Source organism: Chiloscyllium plagiosum, unplaced genomic scaffold (genome assembly GCF_037043375.1).
Source record: "Chiloscyllium plagiosum isolate Xiang-an unplaced genomic scaffold, Cpla_swu_hap1 HiC_scaffold_44, whole genome shotgun sequence".
Classification (NCBI taxonomy): Eukaryota; Metazoa; Chordata; class Chondrichthyes; order Orectolobiformes; family Hemiscylliidae; genus Chiloscyllium; species Chiloscyllium plagiosum.
This window is the reverse complement of record NW_028270182.1, coordinates 12,392,084-12,407,226: the sequence shown is the minus strand read 5'-3', so window position 1 is coordinate 12,407,226 and position 15,143 is coordinate 12,392,084. Positions and strand designations below refer to the sequence as shown.

At 44.5% G+C, this 15,143-nt stretch overlaps 1 protein-coding gene across 2 annotated transcripts in view; it reads right to left on the bottom strand.

The window, feature by feature from the left end:
- Positions 1-2,771: 2,771 nt before the first annotated feature.
- Positions 2,772-15,143, bottom strand: part of ppp1r35 (protein phosphatase 1, regulatory subunit 35) — a 44,747-nt gene continuing 32,375 nt past the window's right edge. The window contains exons 3-5 of one of the 2 annotated variants that reach the window (XM_043683583.2): positions 14,223-14,691; positions 8,424-8,554; positions 2,772-3,979 (exon numbers count right to left, since the gene is read on the bottom strand). In XM_043683583.2, the coding sequence (XP_043539518.2) occupies positions 3,803-3,979; positions 8,424-8,554; positions 14,223-14,691 (777 nt within the window). In that variant the 3' untranslated portion in view covers positions 2,772-3,802. The remainder of the gene's footprint in view (positions 3,980-8,423; positions 8,555-14,222; positions 14,692-15,143) is intronic. The other variant, XM_043683586.2, reaches the window with a different exon arrangement.

Genomic DNA, 15,143 nt, shown 5'->3' with positions numbered 1-15,143 from the left:
TTGAGAAGTGGGACTTTAATCTGGGCCTCCTGCCACAGAGTTCGGGGCATTATGCATCACAAGGACCCCAAATTTCCTTACAACAGAAAGGTGTGAAGCTACATTGTTAATACAAAATTATCTTACAGTGCTGCTTTAATTTGGGGCAAGAGACGCTGCCTTGCAGTGCCATGGACCCAGGTTTGCACATTCTCCCCATGTCTGTGTGGATTTCCTCCGGGTGCTCTGATTTCCTCCCACAGTCCAAAGATGTGCAGGTTAGGTGATTTGGCCATGCTAAATTGCCTGTAGTGTTAAATGCATTAGTCAGGAGTAAATGTAGGGGAATGGGTCTGGGTGGGCTGCTCTTCGGAGGGTCAGTGTGGACTTGTTGGGCCAAAGGTCCTGCTTCCACACTGTAGGGAATCTAATCTAATCTTTAAAAAAACTGCAGATTCTGCAATCCAAAATAGGCAGGAGGCTGGAAGGTCCTGAAGAAGGGTTACACCCAAAACATTGATTTCTCCACCTCTTGATGCTGCTTGGCTTGCTGTGTTCTTGCAGCCTCCTACCTGTTTATTTTAATTTAGGGCCATCCTGTTTTGGACAGAGATGTGAATTCTTTTCTCTCAGGGGTTTGAGACACTTCGGAACCTCAAAAGGTGGTGGAGGTGAGCTCACTGAATATTTTTAAGACTGTTTGGAAAGAGAATTAAAGGTCATCTGGGTTAGATGAGAACCTGGAACTTGAAACACAAATCGATTGGCCGTGAACTCATTGAATAACTTGAGCAGCCTCAAGGGGCCAAATGATTAACTTTGTATGGATGTAACCGACTTGAAGGCATCCTTAGGTTTTTAAAGCTGCTCCATGCATGTGAGATTTCTTATAACCAGCAATAAAAGAGGTATGCAACAGCAACCCCTGAATGTGAAAGTATCAGCTCTCTTTTTCCCTCTTGACAAAGAAGGTATCTATAACTCAATGTGAAGGTGACAATAGATCATCAACAGGGCTCGGCGTTAATAGCCACTGAATCACAAGGTCGAAGCATCACTTTAAGTTGTGAATATATTGTAAGACAAAAGCCCTCAAGGAGTCTCTGTTGAGCTGAAGTCAAAAGTCTTCAGTACAAACTCATGGAGGAAAGAACCTTCATTAAAAAGAAGTATCTCTTAATGGTTATGACAGATGGTGCTCCCAGGGATGGGAGCCTCAGTGGAGATGTGATGAGTGAAATAGAATAAAGTAGTGAGATATTATTCAATTTAAGTTATTTGAATTTAGTTTAAGTTAGTATTTATTTAATATGTTTGTAATTTAGTTTAAGCTAAGTGATATGTTTGTTCGGGTAGAATAGTTGGTCGTTTATTAACAATAGTACTGCATTATGGCTTTGTTGTACTGCCATTTTTTCTGTTTTGATGGTAGGGTTTTTTGTATATAGATGTTTTGTAAAAGATTTAAAAAGGTTTTCAATAAAAATATTTATATAAAAAAGCATCTCTAGAAAGCTTTAGTTATAGCAGATATTTAATAGGAGTTTCAGGAGTCAGTATCCCTATTTGACCTCATTTAGTCTGTTCTGTGTATATTTCTATAATAATCTTTGGATCTTACTAAAATTACATTTGTGTACTTACCCCTGGTGTACGTTTGTCCCATTCACATAAATGACACATTCAGAGACAAAAAATAATTTTAATGCTATGAAGTGGAACAATTTGTGTAATACCGTCAACTGTTAACCCTTTACTTTCCTCACAAGGAGAAGTCAGCTTAAGATCACCCTTAATGTGGCCTCAATTGTCAGAGAAGCCATTCTTTGTAATGTGATGCTTGATCAGGTGTATAAGTGGTTAATATATAGAATCTGCAACCCTGAATCATGGAATCGCGTGGAAGCAGGTCATTCAGTCCATACACACTGACCCTCCGAACAACATCCCTCCCAAACTGATCCCCCCTCCCCTATACCCGTAATCCTGCATTTCCCATGGCTAATCCACCTAACCTCCACATCCCTAGACACTATCGGGCAATTTATCATGGTCAATCCACTCTAATAGCTTTGGACCTTGGGAGGTAACTGGAGCCCTGGAGGAAACCCAAGTAAACATGGGAAGAGTGTGCATACTTCACAAAGCCTGAGGGTGGAATCGAACACGGTACCCCAGTGCTGTGAGGCAGCAATGCTAACCACTGAGCCACTGTGCCACTGTGCCACCCTGTGAAGAAAAGGCAATATATTTTGTTTGGCTCTTAGGGGAATCCAGCCCAACAAGCTCCACAGTCCATATTACCCTCCTCTCACCTTGCTTCATCTCACTATCAACATATTGATTGATTCCTTTGTTCCCATCTTCATTTATCAAGGCCTCCATAACCAAGTCCAATTGATAGTGCAGTCAGGAAAGGTATCAATGGCCACAATTCTCCCTCAATTAATATTAACAATATTAATTTAAAGAATGATTCATCTCGATTCTGCTTCAAGCTGCTGGCTGCCACATTTACCTACAGAACGACAGTTACCACACTTCAAAAATAATTGTGTCAAACACTGAAAGGTATCATGAAGTGCAAAAAAAGTTTTAAAAAAAAGTGTTGGAGAAACTCAGCAGGTCTGGCACCATCTGATGACAGAGAAGCAGAGTTAAAGCCTCAAGTCAGAAATAGCTTCTTCAGACCTCAATGAAAGAAAGCTCTCAACATTCCACCGAAAGTCACTTTGACCAGTTCAAAACGAGAATACATTTTGAGGACTATGTCGACAGAAGGCAGCTTTGGAGATGAAGTAGAAAAAGAATCTTTAATTCAAATAAAAATACACTTCTGTCAGTTTGTTATGCAAACAAAATTACAAAATTTGTATTATTTAAAATTGGCAATATGCACTATAAAAGGTGAGTGATGATCAAATTCCTGAATGCTGCTTACTGGGAGGGGATTAAGAGCCACAAAAGAGCAAACACTCTGTGAAACACTCTTTTGGAGCTGTCAGGGAGTGGGATGACTGTGCCCGTGAACTGAGCACTAGCCTAATTCTGTCTTCACCGATGTGAGGAGTACACATTTTTCCACTGGAGTGGGATGTTAAAAAGGGAAATTCTCTCATGGTCAAGATTCCTTCTGAACTAACCAGTACCAAGATCAGACTATATGGTCACCTGCCTCCATTGCTGTCCGTGGCAGCTTGTGCGCATAAATTGGTTTTCAACAGTGCCTCCATAGCAGGTGACACTGAGCCTAGAACCATTTATTGCCCATCTCCATGGGGACCAGAGGGAAGGCTTTGGCCTATTTCAGGTAGGCCAAAGGCAAGAAGAGAAACTTGATGGATTTCTCTCCATTTTCATAAAGGTGTGGACCCTGTGGTCTAAGAGGGGAGCAGAGCCCTGGTATCTGCCCTTCAGAATCCTACTTGACGTAATGTATCTTACGAACCTGCTTGGCCCATTTCAATAAGTTTGGAGATTTGTTCACTGCATTGATGGGTAACTCTGAAACTGAATACAGTGCTTCATGGTATTAGTTACTGAAGCAATGTTAATTGCTAGAGGGAGTTTCGGAATACTGTCACCAGCAGCATAAAGTGAGAAAAACCTTATTCTGGCACCACACATTCATATTTCAATGTTAAAATACTTTGCCCAATTTCAAAGTGTCCTGTCTTGAAATGTTCCAAAATCCACCGGTTATCATCAACATAATTGGGAACGACATTATACAGCTGAAAGGACTGATATAAATTATATATATGTACACTTTTTACACTGAGTATACATTCCCACAGCTTTCCAACCTGCAATCTTGCTGGAGCTAGGACTCCCACTGTTTTAGCTTGCGGAAAAGGTCAAAGGATGAAGCAGCAGGTTTTGGCTGTGGATGCACCTTCAAGTCAGGCAGGCCCTCCACAGAGAGGTAAGGGGTCTCAGTTAGCAGCTCCAGTGGATCATAGAACATCATGAGATCAGGGGCTTCCATCTCAGTGACCTGCTGCAACAGGAAAGATATATTAACACCTCTGCAGTTCCCTCGCTTGCTTTCCAGTCTATTTTTATATCCCAAACCTGCCAATCCCAGTGACACCTTGGTCAGTGGGGGAGCACTTTGGGGCCAGTGACCATAATTCTATTTGCTTTAAAATAGTGATGGAAAAGGATAGACCAGATCTAAAAGTTGAAGTTTTAAACTGGAGAAAGGCCAATTTTGACGATATTAGGCAAGAACTTTCGAATATTGATTGGAGGCAGATGTTCGCAGGTAAAGGGACAGTTGGAAAATGGGAAGCCTTCAGAAATGAGATAACAAGAATCCAGAGAAAGTATATTCCTGTCAGGGTGAAAGAAAAGGCTGGTAGGTATAGGGAATGCTGGATGATTAAAGAAATTGAGGTATTGGTTAAGAAAAAGAAGGAAGCATATGTCAGATATAGACAGGATAGAACGATTGAATCCTTAGAAGAGTATAAAGAAAGTAGGAGTATACTTAAGAGATTAGATTAGATTAGATTAGATTAGATTAGATTAGATTAGATTAGATTACTTACAGTGTGGAAACAGGCCCTTCGGCCCAACAAGTCCACACCGACCCGCCGAAGCGAAACCCACCCATACCCCGACATTTACCCCTTACCTAACACTACTGGCAATTTAGCATGGCCAATTCACCTGACCTGCACATCTTTGGACTGTGGGAGGAAACCGGAGCACCCGGAGGAAACCCACGCAGACACGGGCAGACAGAGGGAAATCAGGAGGGCAAAAAGGGGACATGAGATAGCTTTGGCAAATAGAATTAAGGTGAATACAAAGGGCTTTTACAAATATATTAAGGACATAAGGGTAACTAGGGAGAGAGTAGGGCCCCTCAAAGATCAGCAAGGCGGCCTTTGCGTGGAGCCACAGAAAATGGGGGAGATAATAAATGAATATTTTGCATCAGCATTTACTATGGACAAGGATATGGAAGATATAGACTGGAGGGAAATAGATGGTGACATCTTGAAAAATGTCCAGATTACAGAGGAGGAAGTGCTGGATGTCTTGAAAGGTGGATAAATCCCTAGGACCTGATCAGGTGTACCTGAGAACTCTGTGGGAAGCTAGGGAAGTGATTGCTGGGCCTCTTGCTGAGATATTTGTATCATCGATAGTGACAGGTGAGGTGCCGGAAGACTGGAGGTTGGCAAACGTGGTGCCACTGTTTAAGAAGGGTGGTATGGACAAGCCAGGGAACTATAGACCGGTGAGCCTGACCTCAGTGGTGGGCAAGTTGTTGGAGGGAATCCTGAGGGACAGGATGTACATGTATTTAGAAAGGCAAGGACTGATTAGGGATAGTCAACATGCTTTGTGCTTGGGAAATCATGTCTCACAAATTTGATTGAGTTTTTTGAAGAAGTAACAAAGAGGATTGATGAGGGCAGAGCAGTCAATGTGATCTATATGGACTTCAGTAAGGCGTTCGACAAGGTTCCCCATGGGAGACTGATTAGCAAGGTTAGATCTCATGGAATACAGGGAGAACTAGCCATTTGGATACAGAACTGGCTCAAAGGTAGAAGACAGAGGGTGGTGGTGGAGGGTTGTTTTTCAGACTGGAGGCCTATGACCAGTGGAGTGCCACAAGGATCAGTGCTGGGTCCACTACATTTGTATAATTGATTCGGATGTGAGCATAAGAGGTACAGTTAGTAAGTTTTCAAATGACACCAAAATTGGAGGTGTAGTGGACAGTGAAGAAGGTTACCTCAGAGTGCAATGGGACCTTGATCAGATGGTCCAATGGGCTGAGAAGTGGCAGATTGAGTTTAATTTAGATAAATGCGAGGTGCTGCATTTTGGGAAAGCAAGTCTTAGCAGGACTTATACACTTAATGGTAAGGTCCTAGGGAGTGTTGCTGAACAATGAGACCTTGGAGTGCAGGTTCATAGCTTTTTGAAAGTGGAGTCGCAGGTAGATAGGACAGTGAAGGCAGCGTTTGGTATGCTTTCCTTTATTGGTCAGAGTACTGAGTACAGGAGTTGGGAGGTCATTTTGCGGCTGTACAGGACATTGGTTAGGCCACTGTTGGAATATTGCGTGCAATTCTGGTCTCCTTCCTATCGGAAAGATGTTGTGAAACTTGAAAGGGTTCAGAAAAGATTTACAAGGATGTTGCCAGGGTTAGAGGATTTGAGCTATAGGGAGAGGCTGGATAGGCTGGGGCTGTTTTCCCTGGAGCATCAGAGGCTGAGGGGTGACCTTATAGAGGTTTACAAAATCATGAGGGGCATGGATAGGATAAATAGGCAAAGTCTTTTCCCTGGGGTCAGGGAGTCCAGAACCAGAGAGTATAGGTTTAGGGTAAGAGGGGAAAGATATAAAAGAGACTTAAGGGTCAACTTTTTCACGCAGAGGGTGGTACGTGTATGGAATGAGCTGCCAGAAGAAGTGGTGGAGGCTGGTACAATTGCAACATTTAAGAGGCATTTGGATGGATAAATGAGTAGGAAGGTTTGGAGGGATATGGGCCGGGTGCTGGCAGGTGGGACTAGATTGGGTTGGGATGTCTGGTCGGCATGGATGGGTTGGACCGAAGGGTCTGTTTTCATGCTGTACATCTCTATGACTATGACTCTAAATATTTTCTGAACCCCTTCGAATTTTATAATATTCTTCCTTTATCAGGTGACCAGAACCGGACACAGTGCTCCAGAAGAGGTCTCACCAATGTCCTGTACAACCTCAACATGACGTCCCAATTCCGACACTTAAAGTCATGAGCAATGAAGGTAAGCTGCTTGACCAGAACATGTGATCTTTAGGGGAAATATTTTAACTTAATCTTTCATGGAATGTCAACATCATTGGACAAGGCGCTCAATCCTGACTGCCTTTGAAAACAGATTGGCTAGCTCTGCTATTTCGAAGTGTGCTGAGAGTCTGGAGTTGTGTGTAAGCCAGACTGGGTAAGGATGGCAGCTTTTCTCCCCTGAGAGGACATGAATACACCAGAAGGGTTTTTGTGGCAACTAATGATGGTCACTGTTACTGAGGATAGCTTTTAATTCCAGATTTTAGAAACAGAACTTAAATTGTTGTGGTGGGATTTGAACCAGTGTCCTCTATAACATTAGCCCGGGCCCCTGGATTCTTAGCTCAGTGACATTACCATGATGTCATCATCTGCCCGTCTGAAAGAGCAATTCAGTTGGTCCCACTCGAATGCCTTTCGTCCTGTAGTCCTGTGATTTTTTTTTTCTGCTGTTGATGATCCAATTCTTCTTGAGAAGCCATGACTGAAGCTGCTGAAAATGTGTTGCTGGAAAAGCGCAGCAGGTCAGGCAGCATCCAGGGAACAGGAGAATCGACGTTTCGGGCATAAGCCCTTCTTCAGGACTGAAGCTGCCTCCACCCTGGACATGGACCTAACTCCTTTCAGTTCTAGATTCTGCAATCTGCTGTGTCGTTGCATTAGAATCTTGGAGCAACACATCCTTGCTCTGTCCTGTCTTTGAGGTCCAAACTATGTGATCTCACATTCCCCAGACCTTAAAAAGAGCCTAAGGCAACATTCAGAGAAGGACAGCAGGGGGAGACAGCAGCTCTGTGTCCCTCAACACTAAAACAGATTAGCTTGTCATTATTAGTGTGTCTGGGAGCTTGCTGTGCACAGTCGGTTGACACAGTTCCTTCATTACAACAGTGACTGCGATTTACTTCATTATGAACAGTGTGGCCTTGGCACTCTCAACTGAGGCCTAGTGTGGAGAGATGTATAAGTATCCGGGGAGACAGAATTTTCAAGGTGACAGCAAAGATCCTGCATGGAAGGAGTGGGCTGATAAACCCTGGAGTGTACTCTGGCCGCGGAGTGGAATGGGCTGGTGAAGCCCAGAGTGGAACTGGCTGGTGAAGCCCAGAGTGGGACTCTGGCCGCGGAGTGGAATGGGCTGGTGAAGCCCAGAGTGGGACTGTAGCAGTGGAGAAGGAAAAGTTGTTCAAGTTATCTTCAAGTTATCTTTCATTTTATTTTAAGTTAATGAGAAAAGCGCAGATGCAGGGTGATGGTATAAACTTTTCACTATATTTTATACTGAATACACGTGACAATAAATGATTCAAATCTCAGCACTGTGGGTGTCCCTACACTACATGGATCGCAGCAGTTCAAAAGGACAGCTCACCTTTACAAGGGCAAGTGGGGATGGGCAAGCATGACCTGCTGTGCTTTTCCAGCATCACTCTAATCTAGACTCTGGTTTCCAGCATCTGCAGTCCTTGTTTTTACCTAATAAATGTTAGCTAGCGACGTCCACATCCCAGGAAATAATCTGTTTTGAAAACAACTACAGGCAGAAACCCAGTCACTATTTTATGGTTCAATAAAGAGTTTTGGGACAACCAGGGGATGTGAGAAACTTCCTTCTTGCTTCTGCAGGACTGAGCTCATTACCTTCTTGCTCTCTGGCCTAGGTTTGACCAGCAGCATTTTCTCCTGTGCAGCCACACTCAGCACCTCATCCACAGGCACCTCCAGGCTCACCAGTCCTTTGTAACGTTGTTGGTCCTTTGGTACGTTCAGGCCTGCAACAGAGCACACGGGTCATGTTCTTGTACGATCTGCTGGATGACAGGCTCCAGGATTAATCATAGAATTCAATTCGATGTGGAAGAAGGCCTATCAACCCATCATGTCTATCCTGGCTCTCCAAAGGAGCAATTCATATATTTATTTCATCCCACCCCCTCCAACTTCTCTCCACACATCTCCTTTTTTTAATATCCTATAATATATAGAATGGTTAGCTAATGTGCGTAGGTTATTTAATTTGATCTATTATTGGCCCATGTACCTATGTACCTAGGTACAGGGAAAAGTTTTGTTCTGTGTGCAGTACAGGCAGCTCATACCATACAGAGTGTATTAGGGTGATAGAACAGAGCGAGGAATACAATGTTATGGCTGCAGAGAAGGTGCGCAAAGAGCTAGATCAACACTAAATTTAAAATTTGAGAGGTCAATTCAGAAGTCTAATAACAGTGGGGAAGAAGCGGTTCTTGAATCTGTTGGTTCATGTTTTGTACCTTCTGCCTGACAGAAGAGGTTGGAAGAGATTATAACTGGGGGTGGGAGGGCTCATTGATGATGTTGGTTGCCTACCCAAGGCAGCGGGAAGTATAGATGGAGTCAGTGCATGGTTATGAGGGAATGGCATTAAGTGCATTGCTTATTTAGAGAGCTGGTACAGATATAATGGGCTGAATGGCCTCCTTCTGCATTGGAACAAACCTGTGATTTTGAGGGGATGGAATTTGCTTTGAATTTTCTCATCAAAGCTTCAGTTAGCTTCACACCTGCCATTCCAATGTTTACACATTCGCTCTTCGTAAATTTAAACTCACCCTGCCTCCTGAACATGCATCAACATGTGTTCACCCACCTACTCTATTGAAAGGTCACAACCTGAAATGTCCCCTTTGCTTCTCTCTCCACAGACACTGCTAGACACACTGAGTGTCAAGTCATAGAGTTGTACAGCACAGAAATAGACCCTTTGGTCCAACCCATCCATGCTGACCAGACATCCTAGACCAATCTAGTCCTGTTTGCCAGCATTTGGCCTGTATCATTTTAAACCCATCCTTTCCAAATACCCATCCAGTTGCCTTTTACATGTTGTAATTGTTCCAGTCTTCACCACTTCCCCGGGCAGCTCATTCCATACATGCATCACTCTCTGCATGAAAACGTTGTCCCTTAGGATCCTTTTAAATCTTTTCCTGTTCACCTTAAACCTATGCCCTTTAGGTTTTGGACTCCACTACCCTGGGAAAAAGACTTTGGCTGTTTCCCCTATCCATGTCCCTCATGATTTTATAAACTGCTATATGTCACCCCTCAGCCTCTGATGCTCCAGGGAAAACAGCCCCAGCCTATTCAGCGTCTCCCGACAGCTCAAACCCTCCAACCCTCCAACCCTGACAACATCTTTCTAAATTTTGTCTGAACCCTTTCAAATTTAACAACATCTTTCCTATAGCAGGGAGACCAGAATTGCACGCAGTGTTCCAAAAGTTTCCTGTACAGCTGCAACATGACCTCCCAACTCCTACATTTTCACCAATTTCTGCTTTTAATCAGAGGTTAACTGCTGTTAGGTGAAGGAAATCTTTGGAGCGCTAAGTTCCAAATCCGAGGAAAGGCAAGAAAACAAAAGGTAGATAAGTGACTGGCTTTTCCTCCCCCATCTTTCTTTCCTTTTACTCACACCCTGAAGGACAACAGATCTTTCTCTCCCCCAGCCCCACCCTCACCCTCCTGCAAGAATGGGCTTGACCATCTCATCCTCCATCAGTGCTATCCTTTCTCTCCTCGCCCCGTGCCACGTGGAAAAACCTCCTTTCCCACATCCCAAGACCTCCACAAATCAGTTTAGAACTTCAATCACTGCAGCCAGTAGAATGGCACATGACTAACAAACAGGAGGCCATTTGGCCCCTCGGGTTTGTAACACTATTGGGCCAGATCGTAACTGATCTGCATCATAACCCTGCCTATACTCCGTGCTTTGCTAACGTGTCATACCCTTGTCCAGTGTTGTCTGACATGCCCAATCTGTGCAGCGAGTACACAGACGTGTGGCAAATACATTGGGCAGACATTAGGACCCTGCAACAGCCCAGGTGACAGAGGACGCCATTCCGGATGCTATCTGACCTTTTCGGAACAGCCACAGCTTGTAAGAAATTCTGCAGGGAAGATAACCCTCAGCAATAAATTTGGAGATGTTCAAGATGCCTTCCACATAGCCAGAGAGATTCTCACGATTTTTAACTCAGCAATAAAAGTCTGCAGCTGGTCACCATTAACAGATAGTAAAGATGCAACCAACCCCTTTGCAAGAAGTGAAAACGTGAAATGATTACATCACATCTGCCTCTACGTGGTGACTTATTCCTGCAAGTATAAACATTCTTATGACAGAGCGACAAGGCTATTGCAAGACTGACTTTGTTACTGACAACAAAAGCAATACTCTCCATTTGCCTGGATGGGGGCTGCTCCAACAACACTCAAGAAGCTCAACATAGGACAAAGCAACCTATTTGATTGGTACCGCGTCCACAAGCATCCACTCCCTCCATCACCGACACTCAGAAGCAGCAGTGCGTACCATCCACAAGATGCACTGTAGCAACTCTCCCAGACGCCTGCAACAGCACCTTCCAAAGCCACAACCTAGAAAGACAAGAGCAGCAGATTCCTCTCCACGTTATTCGCCATCCTGACTTGCAAATATATCACCATTCCTTCAGTGTTGCTGGGTCAAAATCCTGGAACTCCCTCCCTAACAGTACTGTGTGGGTGTCCCTACAGCATGTGGATTGCAGCACGTCAAGTCAGCAGCTCACCTTCATCATCTCCAAGGTAATTAACAGATGAGCAGCAAAGATTGGCCTAGCCCAGCACTGGATACAGCCATAGAGTCATATAGCATGGAAACAGATCCTTCTTTCCAACATATCAATGCTGACCAAGTCCCACTTGTCTGCATTTGGCCCATATCCCTCTATACATTTCCTATTCGTGTACCTGTCCAAAAGTCTTTTAAATGTTGTAACTATACCCACATCTACCACTTCCTATGGTAGTTCATTGCACATGTGAACCATGCCCTGCGTGAAATTGTTACCCCTCAGGTCTCTTTTAAATCCTTCTCCTCTCACCTTAAAAATATGCCTTCTACTTTTGAACTCCCCTATCCTAGACCTTTACTATTCACCTCATCTATGCCCTCATAATTTTATACACCTCTATAAGGTCACCCCTCAACCTCCTATGCTGCAGTGAAAAAAAAGTTCCAGTCTATCCAGCATCTCATTATAACACAAACTCTCTAGTCCCAGCAACATCATTGTAAATCATTTCTGAACCCTCTCCAATTTAATAATATTCTTCCCATAGCAGGGTGACCTGACCAGGACACAATAGTCCAAACATGCCCTCACCAACATTCTGCACAACTGCAACATGATGTCCCAACTCCAATATTTAGTAGTCTGAGTAACGAAGGCAAGCGTGCTAAGTGCCTTCTTCAACACCATGACTACCTGTGACACAACTTTCAAGGTACTGTGCTTCCAAACTCCGAGGTCTCTCTGTTTGACAACACCACCCAGGACCCTATCATTAACTGTATAAGTCCTTGCTTGTTTTACAAAATTCTATACCTAATATTATCCAAATTAAACTTCATCTTCCACTCCTCCGCCCTTTGGCTCAATTGACCAAGATATCTCTGTAATCTTAGATTACTTTCATTACTGTCCACTACATCACCAATTTTGCTGTCATTTGCAAATGTACTAACCATTCTTCCTAAATTCTCATTCAAATCGTTCATATAAATGACACTGGGACCCGCTGGTCACAGGCCTCCAGTCTGAAACACAATGCTCCACTACCACCCTCTGTCTCCTACTATTAAGCCAATTTTGTATCCAATTGGCAAGCTCTCTCTGAATCCCATATGGTCTAACTTTACTAACCAGTCTACCATGCGGAACCTTGTTAGAACTTTAATAATGTCCATGTAGACAATGTTGACTGCTCTGCCCTCATCTAACCTTTTGGTCATGTCCTCAAAAAACTCAATTAAGTTAGTGAGACAATTTTCCACACACAAAGCCATGCTGACTGTCCATTATCAGTCCTTGCCTTTCCAAATGCGTGCAAATCCTATCTCTCAGATTCCCCTCCAACAACTTGCACACCACTGATGTCAGACTCACTGGTCTATAGTTCCCAGGCTTCCCCTTATAGCCTTTCTTAAATAAGCCCATGGTTAAAAGCAGAAAATAAGAAATGTGGACAACATCATGAAAGAATTGATGACTTGGCATGAATGAGATGCAGAGATGAGTGTGCAGCGATGAGGAAGGATGAGGTCAGGAGTTAGCGGCTCAGTGAGGATTGTGGAGGGAACAGGCAGAGAACAGGCTGGTTTTCTGTAGCGGACGGTGGGGGGGGGGGGGGGGGGGGGGAGGAGGGAAGGAGAGAAGGAAAGAAAGGAGAGAGATAGAGAGAGAGAGAGAGGGAGGAGAGAGAGAAGAGTGAGAGAGAAGAGAGAGAGAGGAGAGAGAAGAGAAGAGAGAGAGAAAATGAGAAGTGAGTGATGGAAATAGGACTGCCATAAACTTCAAACAGATCGGAAGAGGAATGGGTGAGTTACAGGAGGAGATGGAGAAGAATAAACAGCCAACACTATGGAGAGGCCAGGCAGGGAAGGAGGAGGAAGCCATATGGTCTATCAAGCCTGCTGCACCTTCAGTTAGATCATGACTGATTACTATTACTGACCATCATTCCTCGCTATCCCCATCTACCTTAGAATCCTACAAACAAGGAACAAAGAACAGTACAGCACAGGAACAGGCCATTTGGCCCATTCTTCCTATGCTGACATATAAACTAAACTAAAAGCCTCTGGTCTCCAAGTGGCCCTCTAATTACCTTAACTACCTCAATTAAATCATCACATCGTTTTTTGTTGCTCATGGAATGTGGGTATCACTTGCTTGATCAGCATTCACTGCCTATCCCTAATTGGCCAGAGGACAGTTAAGAGTCAATCACATCATTGTGGATCTGTAGATCAGACTGGGTGAGGACGGTAGATTTCCTTCCCTGAAGAATATGAGTGAACCAGATGGGATTTTAGGACAATCCTCACTGACTATGTGGTCATCAATAGGCCAGTTTAACTCGTTTGCCCAAAAATGTCTCATACAGTTTGTACGGAAACCAATAGTCTGTTCTGGCAAATTGGTAACTATGTTTTTATCCTGTGCTTACCCCAGATTGAACACCAAGGCAGATTCTGTGACCAGTTCAGCTTTTAGCAAACTGGACTCATTCACTCAATCACAGAATCGCTACAATATGGAAGCAGGCCATTCAGCCCATCAAGTACACACTGACCCTCTGAAGAGCATCCCCCACCAGGCCCACAATTCCCCACCCTATCACTGGAACCCTGCACCTCCCATGGCCAATCCACCTAACCTGCACACCTTTAAACTGTGGGAGCACCCAGAGAAAACCCACGGTGACATGAAGGAGAACATGTAAACAGTCACTCAAGGGTGGAATCAAACCAGGGTCCCTGGCGCTGAGGCAGCCAGGCTAACCATTGAGCTACTGAGTCGCATAGTGCCCACACAGTCTATTCCCTCGCATCCCAATCTTTACCTTCCGCCACTTTCCCCTCTACGCAATTCCGTGTCACTGACGACCTCTTCAGCTGCTCTGTGGCAGCTTTTTTCGCATCGAAGCCTGCCTTCCTCAGCTGCTGAAGCTCCTGCCCCAATGCCAGGGTGGTGTTATACTCCGGGATGGCAAGGGGAGGGGCCCCATGGTCCTCAGCACCCCCCAGGAGCCCTCCCTGCTGAGGGGGCTTGCAAGCCCTGCTCGGCCTGGCTGCTTTGATTGCTCTGGTCTTCCGTGAGTCGCCGTGGTCTTTGGGGCCTTTAGCCTTGTAGTCGCTGGAGAGGGTGGAGGACGGATTGGTCACAGTCTGAACATTCGATTCCGTCCCCTCGGAAGCCAATTCCGGAGCTGTGTCCACAGGGCTTGTGCCCACTTCCTGGTGATCTGGGTCACCTGGAATTAATGCTTTCTTGTCAGAGCCCTCCGAGCCGGAGTCAGTGTCAAACCGTACCTGCAAATGGAAAGAAGTTTAGAATTCTAAAATCAGACACTCCACAGTCACCAGATGGCCAACTCTCCAACCCACATTGTGACCCAGATTCTCACCCACTGGCACACACAACTGCGAGACTGGGAACCTGTCTCTGCACCATATTTGTTGCTTGCCCACTGAAGTGACAACAACCACACAGCCATCATATCTCAGCACTCTCAGACATTTAGTGTTTTATGTTGAGGACACCCATCTGGAAAATCAGCCCTTAGGTATCTTTTTTACTATAGGAATATTGGCATATTTTCTGAGAAATGAGTGAGGGTTGAGAGTTAGAAAGAAGAGACATATTACAACAGGGATCATTGCTGGAGGCAAGTGGGTATGTGTTAATGTATGCAGCCACTTCCTGCCAGCTTCTTCCATGATAAATGAGCATGCCTGCAGTGACATAGTAAACTTCCTGTGTA